The 13,747-nt window shown below is 52.1% G+C and overlaps 2 protein-coding genes across 2 annotated transcripts; one reads left to right on the top strand and one right to left on the bottom strand.

The window, feature by feature from the left end:
* Window positions 1-716: 716 nt before the first annotated feature.
* ACAD8 (acyl-CoA dehydrogenase family member 8) lies at window positions 717-6,830 on the bottom strand. The gene is made up of 11 exons (XM_086476935.1): window positions 6,737-6,830; window positions 5,908-6,008; window positions 5,328-5,497; window positions 4,485-4,594; window positions 4,163-4,239; window positions 3,749-3,886; window positions 3,213-3,348; window positions 3,013-3,110; window positions 2,616-2,768; window positions 1,614-1,716; window positions 717-791 (listed from the first exon to the last, which is right to left on the bottom strand). Exons 1-11 carry the CDS (start codon window positions 6,828-6,830, stop codon window positions 739-741), a joined length of 1,233 nt encoding a protein of 410 aa, XP_086333061.1. The 3' UTR covers window positions 717-738.
* Window positions 6,831-7,044: 214 nt separating this feature from the next.
* THYN1 (thymocyte nuclear protein 1) lies at window positions 7,045-12,214 on the top strand. The gene is made up of 8 exons (XM_086476925.1): window positions 7,045-7,096; window positions 7,710-7,796; window positions 8,808-9,037; window positions 9,515-9,583; window positions 10,274-10,366; window positions 11,043-11,138; window positions 11,789-11,939; window positions 12,041-12,214. Exons 2-8 carry the CDS (start codon window positions 7,754-7,756, stop codon window positions 12,085-12,087), a joined length of 729 nt encoding a protein of 242 aa, XP_086333051.1. The 5' UTR covers window positions 7,045-7,096; window positions 7,710-7,753; the 3' UTR covers window positions 12,088-12,214.
* Window positions 12,215-13,747: the final 1,533 nt, after the last annotated feature.

Below are 13,747 nucleotides of genomic sequence, written 5' to 3' on the forward strand. Positions count from 1 at the left end.
AACAGAGCAAAATGTTTCTGTGCAGGACCTTAGTTTTTGATTCGTACCTCCGTAAGGCAAAGGCTTCTTCAAGATTAAGCACCAGAACGTGGCGGGAACAGGGAGAACAACAAGCAGCCTGTGCATTAGAAAAGGTGGGCTGGGAAAAGAGAGAGAGAGAAGTGCTTCTAGATAAAGGAGAGGCATCCTGCTCCTCAGTTAAAAAGCCGCTGCACTCCGCAAGCGGTTAGAGCTGCAGTACTTGTGGCCAACTTGTTCCCAGTGGTGCAGTCAGCACCCAGGACAGATTTTTAAGCAGAGCAACTAGTTCCCTTGACCTCAAGATTTCACTGATAGGAGTCCTATGCGATCAGGCTGCACCTCTGCCTGAAGTTCCTATTTCAGTCCTGACTCAGCAGAGATGACCAACAGGTTTGGTGTTTCTCTTTGAGAAGGACAGCTGGCAAGCAGCCCGTGATCGAGATTTGGAGACAGAGACTCACATTCAAAACTGTGATTTCTATCTTCAGGCTGCACAATACGAGCCCAGTAACAGCAGCACTGCCAGGCACAGCGAGCAGCTGTGGCAGCATGTGGGTGGCGTCCAGCTGTGCTCCCGGGCTGTATAAGGCAGCAAGGCTGTTTCCACTGGGCTATCCCCCTCTCCATTCCCGGGGAGGGAGCTGGTGAACAGGGGAGGGAAACAGTCCAAGCTGTAACAGACGAAGGCATTTTAAGGCTGGAGATTAGAGCCTGGCTTCAGCCCTGCAGCAGATTCCTGGCCACAATCATCCGCATCACCTCATTGGTACCTGCAGCAGGACAAGGGTGCAAAAGACAATTAAGAGACGGTACAATTCTGCCCCCAAGGAAGGCAAAGAGAATTCTTCCCTGATCTGCAGTCTACAGCACCGAAAAGCTCTTCCCAGAATTGAGGTGGCATTGAGGCAGTGTTGGGCCAAAATACAACTGCCAAGTGCCAGCACATTGCTCGGGAGGCGCTTCAGAGGGGTAGCTGCTGCTGCTGCTTTTTATCGGGGCATTGAGAGGATGTGGGCACCAAGCAGAATTGGATATACACCAACACCCGAGTTCTCTGCTTTACTATTTAACACACATACAGCACGCAGACAGACTGTAGACCCACTCGGTGTTGGAAAGAGTATGTCCCTTATCAGGTACCCCTATCAGGTACCCCAGCTGTAGATGAAGGGATTTCAAAGGAGGGAAAACAAAATGGTTAGGAGACCTAACCAAGATTAGAAAAGGCCAGACGCTGTTAGAGGCACAATGTCAGAGCGTAGACCACAATCACAGGAAAGGAATTGTTAGGGAGCGTCAGCACGTGTCTGTAGGAGTAATGGGATGAAACCGGTCAGAGGCACCACGAGCAGGACAACGGGGCACCTCCCCCTGCTCCAAGACTCTTAAAATACACAGTAACTGCTCCAATACACCAAGAGCTCTTGGCCAGGGGATTCACACACGTGACACCCAGGGACACCACATGCTCAGAGCAAAATGGGATTCCGAAACCCAGAGTCAGAGAGTCATGTGGGAAAGCGGGGGCCTCCAGAGGGTCTGTTCTCTCCTGGCTTCACTCCCAAGTCACTGATAGTAAGAGTGTCTTTTACCTTCCAGGATCTGGTGGACTCTGATGTCTCGCACAAACTGCTGCACAGCGTAATCCTTCAGGTAGCCGTAGCCCCCATGCATCTGCAGAGCCTGGTTACAGATCTGAGAAGACAGCATCGCTGGTCAAGTGACTTGTGTGGTGTGGAGGACAAGTCAGTGACAGAAGCTCGGTAAGAACCCAGGAACCTGGGCTCTTATTTTTTTTCTGGTCACCTAATCTCATCTCTTAACAAAGGCTGGCGTGACAGCAAGGCACTCGCAGTCCCCATCAGGGCTGCCCTCAGTGCGATCATGTTCCCTACGTGCTGTTTCACGGCAATGGTGTGTTGACGTGAACATGACAGCACAGAAACACCCAGGAAATGCTTCACTTGGCTAAGGCAGATTTTGCTGCATTTCCACGGTGCTACTGATGCAAAGAGCAAAACGCCAGATCACCATCTAGCGGTCAGCCAGGCGAGGAAGCTGCTCAGGGCTCTCTGGTTTCTACTGAAACATGACTCCATGCATCATGACCTGTCAACTTGGGACATAAAACATAATGAAGAGCAAAAACGCAGAGTGCTAAGAAAGCAGGGTAGCTTCTAAATGACAGTGATCCTTTTCCTTTCTTTTTCTGCCTTCCTGCTTTCTCTTTTCAGGGACATGTTGTGATAGCATTTTATTTCCCAGTGGTCTAGGAAAGACCACTTGCTAGGAAAGACCACTTGCTACCTAGGAATGATCAGCCTGCAACATGCATATTATCCTTTGAAAATAAAAATGCCCTACTCCCCGTCCTGTCTGCCTGCTTGGTCCCCTAGACAGCAGTGTAGAAAGCACGAGAAGCCAGGAGGCCTGCGTCCACAGGCTGCAGAATTCTGTCTCGTAAAACATCCTGGTCCTGAAATGGGGCTTCTGCCTCAGTGAATGGGACTGGGTCGCTACAGTGTCAAACTTCTTTCTGGCATCCTGGGCACCAGGAGGGGCCTCCGAGCTTCCAGTGACGACACCAAACCTACCGCAAAGCACTCATCGGTAGCAAAGAGCTTGGCCATGGAGCACAGCACGGCCGCGTCCTCCCGTCCCTCCTGCAGTGCCCGCGCTGCGTTGCGAACCATCAGCCGCGCTGCCACCAGGCGCGTTGCCATCTCCGCCAGCCCGAACTGCAGGTACTGCCAGCAGACAGCACGAGAGGAAAAATTAGGTCAGCGCCCTTGGAGGGGCCGGGGGCCTGAACCACATCCCCACTACCTTCAGGCAGGTCTCAGGCCTGACACGCTGCTTTCTTACTCAGGAAAAGTTTCTGACTTCTCCAGGGAAGACCCTGTGAAGTGAGCGACGGCACCTCTGGCTGCTTGTTTAGCCAGGATCAGAAAGAGCAGAGCTCTGGGAGCGCAGATCTGGTGGAGAGGTTACCTGATTGTTGGCCAGGGGTTCTCCAAACTGTTTCCGGACAGTGAGGTGTTCCTGAGCCAGAAGAACAGAGGCATGAGCGGCTCCTAACGAACAAGAAGCTGGTGGGAGAAGCCAAGGACACAGCGTGAATACGAAGCTAACACAGACAGCGGACAAGATGATCCTGCCCTCCTCCCCTGGCTCTCAGCTGTCTCTCTTACCAATGTTTATCCTGCCTCCGTTCAGTCCCTTCATGGCAATGCTGAAGCCCTGCCCTTCAGCTCCCAGCCGGTTGCTGACAGGAACAACGCAATCCTCGAAGATCACGGCCCGAGTTGGCTGGGAATTCCAGCCCACCTGGGAAAAGCAGAGCACCTTCCAGACTGCCTGAGGAGCAGCACACCTCCAGCTCCCAGCAGAGAACTGCCCAGCCTGCTCTCAACCCCTCGGTCCCATTGCCGAGCTGCCACAGAGCGCCTGTGGTCTACGTGGTTTGGCCTCAGCGTGCCGAGGTGGAAACCGGAAGGCATGTATTTGAGAAGAGGCACAGATCCAACGAACCGAGATGAAAATCCTTCACTTAACCAAAGGGAGGACATTGCACAAGCTTCACCAGAGCTGGACTTGGCTTGGAAAAACCACACCGGGCTGACCCCATTTCACATCCGAGAAGAGATCCCTAACGCTTCGCGCAGACGAGCTCGTCTCTGTCCTGCACTTCCCTCAAGCACCAGGAAGTAAAACCCAAGCCTCTTACCTTCTTCTCCTTCTTGCCAAAGCTGAGCCCCGGTGTCTCCTTCTCCAGCACCAGGCAGGAGATGCCCTTGGGGCCTGGGCCTCCTGTGCGACACATGACCACGTACAAGTCGGTGTCACCTCCGCCACTGATGAAGGCCTGCAGAAGGGCACAGGGAGAAAGGAGCGGCTTCCACATGCTAACCCTGAGCCTGCAGCAGCTGGGGTACAAAGACAGAGGGGCAAAGACCCCACGGCCAGGAGGTATTCAGGGACCCAACTGTAGTAAGCTCTGGTGAATGCTCTGCACAGCGTGTCCTGCCTCGGGAGAATACACAGAGACGAGGAGACAGTAGGAAATGGAAAGGACAGTGAGACCCGGGCCCCCTTGTGCATGCGATGCCATCCAGCAGCTTTAGGAGGAGCAAAGAGGTACCTTGGAGCCATTCAGGACGTAGGTGTCCCCTTTCCTCTGAGCTGAGGTCAGCAGGGAAGCCGCATCACTTCCGCTTCCTATTCGAGAGGTAAGGAAGCAGCCAGTGAAGCAGCAGGTCCAGAGCCTACAAACTGTCCCGGTGATCGGGTTTGTACCACGAGCACCTCAGCAATCACCATCTGCCCCATCCCAACTTCCCGGGGATTGCCCAAATGAACAGGAAAAGAAACTCTTCACCTCCAGCCCTGTGCAATGTCCATGTCCAGTTACACTACGCTAGGAAAGAGGGACAGGAGAAGATTTCTTGCGTGAGGATGCCCACCTGGCTCAGTGAGGCAGTAAGAAGCAAATTTTTCCATGCTACAGAGTGATGGGCAGAACCTGCGCCTCTGTTCCTCATTGCCAAAGGTGTCGATCATCCAAACACACATGCTGGAGCAGGAGAGAAGGAGCAGCATTACAGTGTGTGAACACAGCCCTGGGAGGAAGGCGGGTCATACAAGACCACCCCTGGCTGAACTGAAGAGCAAAGCTCCACGGGGTTCAGTCGAAAGCACCGAGGCTTGAAAGCGTATTGCTCCGCCTCAAAACAGAACAAAATTAGGTGCCACAGAAGCCGGGAGGAAGACGATTGCCTTCCATTCGCCACGGCCTTGCGGAACAGCAGGTTCCTATTTAACAGCCTCGGCGTTCCCCCCAGCGCTAAGCCCTACTGTCTCCACAGAAAACTGCACCTGGGAGGAGGAGGCATCATCACTCCATCTCTCTGTGCAAAGCCAGCCTGTCACTGAACGTGTCTGTGCAAGCAGGACAGGGCCCCGGTATCAGCTGGTGCCTCTGGGCTCTGTCATAGCACGACCACAGCACAGAGGCTTTTTCCAGGCAGGTTACTATCTATAGACAGCTGAAGTGCAAGAGCAGGGAACAAAATCCAGGACTTAATCCCATTTTGCATGCCACAAAGCTAAAATTACTTCTTGGTGGCATCTCAGTTTTTGTAGCCTGTTTATGGCCCCCAAGAGATCCTCACAGGGACTACTTGGGGTCCCAACTTTAAATAATAAGCAGCACCAAGAGAGCTGCCTCCAGCTGGATTTAGAGCCCACAGAAAAAATGGGGGTTTCAGCCAGGCTGACACCATCCACCGCTCCGCCGCCACACTCACTTGTGGATGCTCATGTAAGCAGTGGTGCTGGTACATCCTGTTGATAAAGCTTCGAAAATTACAGAGGTATCAAGGCGTGACAATCCAGAGCCACCGACGTCTGGTTTCACATAGATCCCACCGAATCCCAGCTGGGCTGCCTTCCGCATTGTTTCCACAGGGAATATTTCCTATTGGGACAGGCAGAGGCATCCCAAATGAGTATTCACTATCAATTCAATCTCAATATTCAGTCTTTTCTTTCTGGTACACCCGGGCTACCAAGTCTCGTCCCAAACTCCTGCAGAGTTTAAGTTCATTGGGTGGGTTAAAGAAGAGGCAGCTACCTAGACAGATACCTACCATCTTCAGGAGTAAATTCAGGTTTTCAGATGAGTGAATAGCCTGGCTAGGAAAGCTTCAAGGAATTTCTGATGGCTTCCCACCCCAGCTACAACAGCAGCTTCAAAGAAAATCTCTACAGACGGCATCACAACACCAAGGAGCTATCGCAGGAAACCCTCTGATGAGACCCAAGGATCATACAACCTAAGGGAGGAAAAAGTGCACAGGACAACCCTTCCGAGGCTGTCATCCATACCTTTTCATCCCACTCAGCCATGTGAGGAGCCATCTCATTGGCAGCAAAATCAAGGGCAACCTTTTGGAACTCCTTCTGCTCCTCAGTCAGGCCGGCGGATGCTAGAAGAGCGGGAAGAGATCAGAATACGCGTCTGTTGCGGGAAAGCAAGCACCACCACCTCTCCTACACCCAAACAACTTCAAAGCGTCCCTCAACCCACACAAACAGTTCAGGGGCTCTGCTGCAGAGACCACTTCTCTTCCTTGGGGCTGCCACCAGCTGCGCAGACAGAGGGTGGCGGGCTTTGGGAGGGGGCTGGCTTAGCACCAACCAAACCCAAGGTCCCAGCTCTGCGCTGCGCCACCGGGACAGGGGCAGCGCGGCCCACGGCAGCTGCCCACCCCCCCACCCCCCCCGCTGGGTCTGCGCCGCAGGAACACACGGACACGGCGCTGGGACCTCGAAGAAGTGACACCTCTTTTTGCGATAGGCTTTGATTCGCAGCCAAGCCTGGAAACCCGCGGGCATCCAGCAAAGGTCGAGGGCAGGGGAAGGCGCTCTCCGCCCCTGCTGGCCGTCGGGACGGCCGGGGCCGCGTCGCCCTGCGCCCGGCCGGTGCTGGAGCAGCGACGTCTCCCTCCGGGCGGCCCCAGCTCACCGAGCCGCTTGCAGCCTTCGCCCGAGACCGCCTCCCTCCCTCCCTCCCTCCCTCCCTCCCTCCGCCACCGAGGGGTCCGCGGGGCGGGGACCCCCGCGCCCGGCTCGGCCCCCGACCCCGTCCCACGGGCAGGCGCGGGGGCCGGGGTTCCGCCGCCCCGCTCGCCCGGCGGCGGCGGCGGAGCCTTACGGTCGATGCAGGAGGCGATGCCCCGCCGGCCCGCCGGGCGCCGCGGCGGCAGCAGGAGGCGGGCGGCGACGCGGGGGGCTCCTCGCCAAGCCATGGCGGGGCGGGCGGGAGGCGGCGGCGGCGGGCGGCGGCGCGGCCGGCGGGGCAGGCTGGGAGCTGTAGTCCGGCGTGGGCGCCTCCCGCCGGCGCGGTGGCTGCGGGGAAGGAGGCGAGCCCGCCGGCCATGCCTGGTTTTTGCATAACGGTCTCCCACTTCCGACTGCAGCCGGGCGGGGGGCGGCGTGTTTCCTCCTCCTGCGGGGCGAGAGCATCCTTCCTGCTCCCCGCGGCGAGGCGAGGGGGCTGCTGCGGCCGGAGCCGGTGAGGGGGAGCCCGGGGTGGGCGGGAGGGAGGGGACAAGCTTGGCACGGGAGGTGGAAAAGTTGATGCCACCCGCCCCGGCAGAAAGCAGGCCAGCTCGGCGCCACATAACTTCTAACGGGCCGCTGGCAGAAGGGGGCAGGGGTTGGACCAGCCAACTCGCTCCCTTTCCCGAAGCCACTTGGCGAGCGTGATCTCGGTGAGCAACAAGCTGAGCCGGACACCCCCGGTGCGAGGCTGGGCTGAGCTCTGGCCGTTCTCCCTTCCCCGGACGCGCAGCTCCCTGGGCAGCGCGGAGAGGGGCCGCGCTGAGGCCCAGCACCTTCGGGACTTTCCTCCGACAGCTGCGCCAGCGCGGAGCAAAGCAGCCCTTCTGCTGGTGTCCGTCAGAGCAGGGCTGCGGAGGGCCTGCCCGCCTGCCTCCGGCGCGCCAGGGGTGTGGTCCCCAACCAGTGCCAGCGTTTGCACTGATTGAGGAAATGGCTGAGCTCAAGGAAGGAAATTTATTTACTCTCCACTTACTGTACAGCTTCTGCTGCTCTCTGTTTCGGATAGCGCCACGTTTTTCAGCTTGCCTGAATAGGCAGTAATTCTTTCTTCTTCTCTCACGCAGCAGGTGCTTCTCAGTGAAGAGAAGATAATTCAAAGAGACCAGAGATGCCTTGGCCAAGCAGAAAGAGGGACAAAGGAGCAGTAGCAGGTCTGTGCTGACATCCTAACTAATTTAGCATCTCTCAGTGGAGGTTCCAAGCTATAGTGAAAGTACAGACAGTCATCTTAACAGTCTGTCTTTCAAAGCCACATGCCTTACAGACAGCATTTCCTCTGTAAAAATGGGCTGAGCATCCATGTGTGACCGAGACAAGTCTGCTAGATACACAAGAGGGACAATGGTGCTATTCTCAGCACAAGGTAGTTAAGAAATGTAACTTATGCCCATTTATGAAGAGCTCTCGCATCCTGTGTGTTAGACATGGCCAGTCAAAGTATACCCGGTGCAGTGCAGGAAGCTGATGTGGTACCAGCAGCAAAAAACCAAAAAGCAAAAACCTTGCACCTGAGGCCATGTCAGGTGATGTTTAAGGCATGAGATGAAAAAACTACCCAGGTAGCCTCATCCATGCCACTCACCTGCTTAACTGACTCCAGCAAATAACCACCTTCTTACCCTTTAATCGCTTACTAACTGGTTTTTGCTGTCTGGGTCCTGGACAAGCAGGGATATAGACCCCCTCTGATCAGGCAGCGCAGTGGAGACTTAATCTAAGGTTCCCGGCTACTGCAGTAACTGAAATAGCTTGCTTTGCAGCAGAATTTTCCTGTTATTCACCAGACTCGGCTAAACCAACTTTGTGGCCTGCAGCTGGTTTCTCGGCCATTAATTAAAAAAAAAATCAGCTACACTTCATGTGAGCAGCATGGTCTATCCTGGCTTTTTTGTGATTAACTATTATTGAACTATTAAACTACATTGGTGCACACGACACACTAAAAATGCATCCTTATCTCAGATGCAATCTAGAAATACTCAGAAACACTGGTGCATGATGCTACTGCCTTGCCCACAGCATCTAGGGTGCACCCAACTGCTGCAGTCAAATACCAGTATGTGAATCCAGCTTGGATGACTAAAAATGTTTCAGCACCAGTCTGGAAACATTACTGGAAACAAAATATGTTGTATCTGAATGTCTCTATTGTTTCTTTTAAGATAAAAAAGAGCCTGATGCTAAAATTGCCAAAACTGAGGAGGAGGCTCCAGATAAGGAGGAAGAAGAGAAGTCCACAAAACCTCCAGCTGGGAGTTCCAAGTCAGGATGGAAGAACTGGAAGAAGACAAAAGAATCCGACTCCGGTGGGGAGGAAAGCAAGATAACGTATTGTCACTGGCTGCTGAAGTCAGAACCGGAGAGCAGGCTCGAGAAGGGAGTGGACGTGAAAGTAAGCACCGACGCCCATCCTTAGCCCGCCAAGCACAGAAGGGGTTTCAGTGCTATCCAGAGCACGAGTGCCTGAATGCCGAGTGACAGGACCGGACAATTCGGATTGTTTGCAGTATTAACCTTATTGTGTCTTCTCAAAAACCTTTTGTCTTCCTGGAAATAGAAAGACCTAATGTTGTTCTCTTCCAGGGTGACAACCTTGCGTTTGGTACTTGTAGTAAAAGAGGAAATCGGGTCCTCGGGATGCTCAGCTGTTGGTAGGAGGGGCAGCAGCTAGTTCAGACTCTGCCTTTACACTGCTGCAGTGTCCCTCCTTTGTGAAGGCTTTTCTCTAGCCCCTGTGGGAACCAAAATTACTGTGTCAAGTTTGTACTATAATGGAAGGAGGTACTAGGAACAAATGTTTAGGGACAATGAGACAACAAAGATCAGACTGCCTCCCGAACTTAACCTGTATTTTCATTCCATTTGGCAGTTCAGCATTGATGACTTGAAAGCTCAGCCCAATCAGACAACCTTTTGGGATGGAGTGAGAAACTACCAGGTAAGGAGCACGTGTCAAAGATGGAGTCACTAGAAAAAAGGCGGCTCTCCCTGCAGCTAACTTGTTCCCTTTGCCGGAGGATTTCCCTTTGAGGCACTCGGCCTGTTTTTACAGGTACATTTTGTCAGGAGTCAAAACTCCTGCTTACTTGCCTCTAGGTCAAAGGTAGTTTCAGACTGGGTAATATTCTGTCAAATCACCCAGGTTTTCTTTAGCTTGGTCTTTAGTTTGGACCAGCCTTTATTTCCTTTAACACCTTTTAGCAAGGCTGTACTTGCCCAAATGCTGTGACGTGTCAGTGTGTAGTGTTCTAGGCCTCCCTGCAAAGGAAATCCACGCCTGCTTCCCCTACTGTATATGATCCCCCTGCTATATATGCTTCCCCCCTGTGTATATGATCTGCTCTGCTGCTTCTTTGCTGACAGCTTAAGTCTTCTGCTGTCTGAACTAGGGTGGCTGAGCTGTTGAATTCCCACACTCTTTCTAGCCAACAGCATCTTGCTCTTTAGCTTCGTTCTTGCTTCGTGTCAGTGCCTCACAAAACATCTGTACGACAACTGCAGGACACCTTATCCGAGTAGCTCTGAAGCACGTACACCTCTTGATGTTAGTTCTTGTTGCTAGCTGCTTACACTGAAACCCTGAGGGCTTGATACAAACAGCTCAGAGTCTCTCGTTTACACCCAACAGGCAAGGAATTTCCTGAGAGCCATGAAACTTGGGCAGCAGGCCTTTTTCTACCACAGTAACTGTAAAGAGCCTGGCATTGTCGGCATTGTCAAGGTGAGCGCCTCTTTCTTGTTCGGTGTTTTAGGGGGCGGGGAGTAATAAGCAATGGGTTATCAAACACCTCATTTGCCCCACTTCTGTCTCGGCACCAGAGGAGTGCAGAAGTCGTCCAGTCAGAGCAGCGAATGAGCCTAGGGCCTCTCAGCTCAACGGTACCTATCACAGCAGGGCTGACTCGGGCCGCTTCCCCCACAGAAATGGAACCAAACTGCTCTTTTCCTGCTGACGTTTCAGAGCTCCTCCAGCCAAGTGTTGTTCTACACTCCGATTAAAATCTGATTCACTCAGTTCTAGTCAGTGGAGCCTGCAAGGCAGTAGTGTAAAACCTGGGGCACAGAAAAGCTTTGTCTTTAAGAGGAGAACTTGTCACAAAGACTATAATCATCTACCCAGTCTTCCTCTGTTGCGTGTGCTCCTTCCACATTGCTCTCCAAAGAGGTGATGATGATGCTTTGACAGCCGTACAGTTCTGCAGTGCTTCGAACCAAGAAATGTGAAGCAAGGAACTGTATCTCGCCATTAGAACGGAGTTAGGGAAAGTGAGGTTTTTGCACCAGGATTATTCCTTATGTCCAGCCACAGCTTGCTCAAGGGCAGTTCGAACCCTTTGCTGACAGTAGTTTTTAACTGATGGGAACTTGTCTTGCATTCTTCTCCCCTTCTGCTTCAGATCGTAAAGGAGGCATACCCTGATCACACACAGTTTGATCAGAAGGATCCTCATTATGATTCCTCCAGCAGAAAAGAGAACCCCAAATGGTCCATGGTAATGTAGTAAACTAAGTAAGAAACAGCTGTGTCGAGCTCTGTGTGCAAGCCGAGTGAAGGTAGAAGCCTCTTCGCATCATACTGCACATCTTCCTAAGCTTCTGTCCTGGCCTAGCTGCCTTTTTCTCTCCCAAGAGAAAATCCAATCCTGACTGTTTTCCCTGCCTTTTCCCCTATCGCTTCCAGAAGGCTGCCAAAATCTATCTCCCTAAATTTTCAGATCTTGCTGGGATGCAGAGCTAACCTCCACACATGGCAGAATTCTGGGTTAGGAAAGAGGACAAACATCTTTAAGTACTACTCTCAGTCTACAGCAAACAAAGCTGTAGCTTTGAGGCACGCTAAATTACGGGGCAGTGACTGTTCACAGGCTGGTTACCTCCCGCATCTTAATTTCGGATTGTCTGTGACAACATGAATGTATGTTGCTAGTGCACAGCGCTAAGATTCGTGTAAACAAATCACCTGCCAGAACTATCTGAAAGTCCTTCTGCCCTTCAGCAAGGAAAAGCTTCCATACCATTATAAGGTGGTACACATCAGTCATTTGCTTCAGTTCGAAATCTTTATCCCCCCAAAGATCTTAGGTGACATCTGGAGGTTACATCCTTCTCCAACCACGCCCCTTTCCTGCCCGTCCCTTCCCAGGTGGATGTCCAGTTTGTGCGCATGACAAAACGGTTCATCCCCCTTTCTGAAATCAAGGCTCACCACCTGGCACATAAAGCAGACGGAGGGCCCCTAAAGAACATGATGCTCTTCACAAGACAACGTCTTTCCATCCAGCCACTGACCCAAGGTAAGAACCTTCTCGGGGCCGTTCCCTCTGAGAGGCAGCCCTCGCTCAGAGAACCTGGACGTTCCACTTACGGCTTTTTCTTCCTTACCTTTTCATCGCAGAGGAATTTGATTTTGTCTTGAGCCTGGAAGAGGAAAAGCCACATTAAGAAACTGACAGCAGCACAGCTTCTACGCAGCCTGCCGAAGCCTCCTCCGAAACCAGCGTAATTCTCAAGTTTACTTGCTCAATCGCAGCAACAAGCACAGCGTGCACATGATTCGCAGCTACACGTCCCTTATTCTGACACACTGTTATTTTTGCTTATTTTTAAATAAAGCCTTTTAGAATCTATTGCAGCTACTCAATTTTTAATAGTGGAAGAATCTGCAATTTATCTCTTGAAGGACGAAACGGGTACACCCTCCTTGAGGATGTTTACTACAGGAGCCAGTGCAGTTCCACGTCCTGCAGAGGGACATTTTTCTGCAGGAAGGTATCACTAAGCAGCTTCTTCTAGAGGAAGAAAATTTAGATGTATGTACACATCCAGTGTGATTGCTGCAAAGCAGATCACAGTTAACTTCCTACAAAGCTTCCCATGCTATTTCAGTACTGACATTGGGGAAATAGAAGAAAATAAAGCTAGCTTGCTAATTTTTAAGGTACACGGGTCCTACACCAGCACGGCTTCTAAGCAGTGATACAGCATAAGAATTTATAAAGATAACAAACTCCTTGAGCATTTTTGGAGGCCTGCACAGTAAAGCACTAAAGAAAAATGTCTTAGTACTGTAAAAAAAAAAAAAAAAACAAAAAAAACCAACCCAAAACAACCCAAGGAAACCAGACCTGGGCCAGGCAATATAAACCATATCAGACAAACTCATGCACAGCGTTTGACAGCCAGGGCTGGCTCTTTTTAATCGGAGAGACAAAAAACCCAAGTTTTAAAATACAGCCATTGAAAAGACAACGAATTAAGAAACATGTAAACACAGCAGAGGCTTAATTACAGGTTGCAGTGCTTGGTTTTGTACTCGCACACTCCCCCCTGCCTGACTCTGCCTGGGAGAGCGGGAAAGACCCAAGTACTGAACAGAACCACCCAGCTCAGGGGGACACGACTGCTCGAGTAGTGTCTGCCCCTTACCATGCTAATGAAATGCTTTTCTGAAGTACCTTGTCCTGGAGTGACCTCATGCTTTGACTTCTCTGTGAAGATGCTCAGCACATCTGCTCCACCCCAGACAAAGAGAGGGCCTAGTGGGTAACGGGTTGAATGGTCCATTTAGATTAAGTAAAAATGGGGATAATTTCTAAATTCTGGTTCCACAAGTAGGGACACAGGGGAAAGGGGCACAAAGTAGAAACAAAACCCCAAGCCAACGTATAGGCTCATGCACTTTTTCCAAGTGGTCCCTCCAGGAGTGATGAACAGACGTTTAATAGAGATCTCCTCACAGTGCATTGTCTTGTCAGACACTTATCTGACACCCAGTACTGATGCTGTTCGGCCGGTAAACAAAACACTCCGGGAATGCAGAGACAGCTTCATCCATGGGGTTTCTTTAATACCACATGGCCTACAACCAAGAGGAATGGGCAAGGGAAAAAAAATTCTAGGCGGGATGGGAGTCGAGGGAAAGCTAGAGGGGGGTTGGAGTGCTGCTGTGCTCAGCGCAGCCATGGAAAGACAGTCTGCTGTCCCCAGAGGCTCCCAGGGGGAGCTTCACTTGTCTCTAAAGGATCGTGTCCTGCCACAGCACAGGTGGTTCCCCCTCCACAGAGGAGGGAGTAGAGTGAGTGTCAAAAGTAACGTCCAGATT

This window comes from Leptosomus discolor, chromosome 22 (assembly GCF_034619465.1).
Source record: "Leptosomus discolor isolate bLepDis1 chromosome 22, bLepDis1.hap2, whole genome shotgun sequence".
In the NCBI taxonomy this organism is placed as follows: domain Eukaryota; kingdom Metazoa; phylum Chordata; class Aves; order Leptosomiformes; family Leptosomidae; genus Leptosomus; species Leptosomus discolor.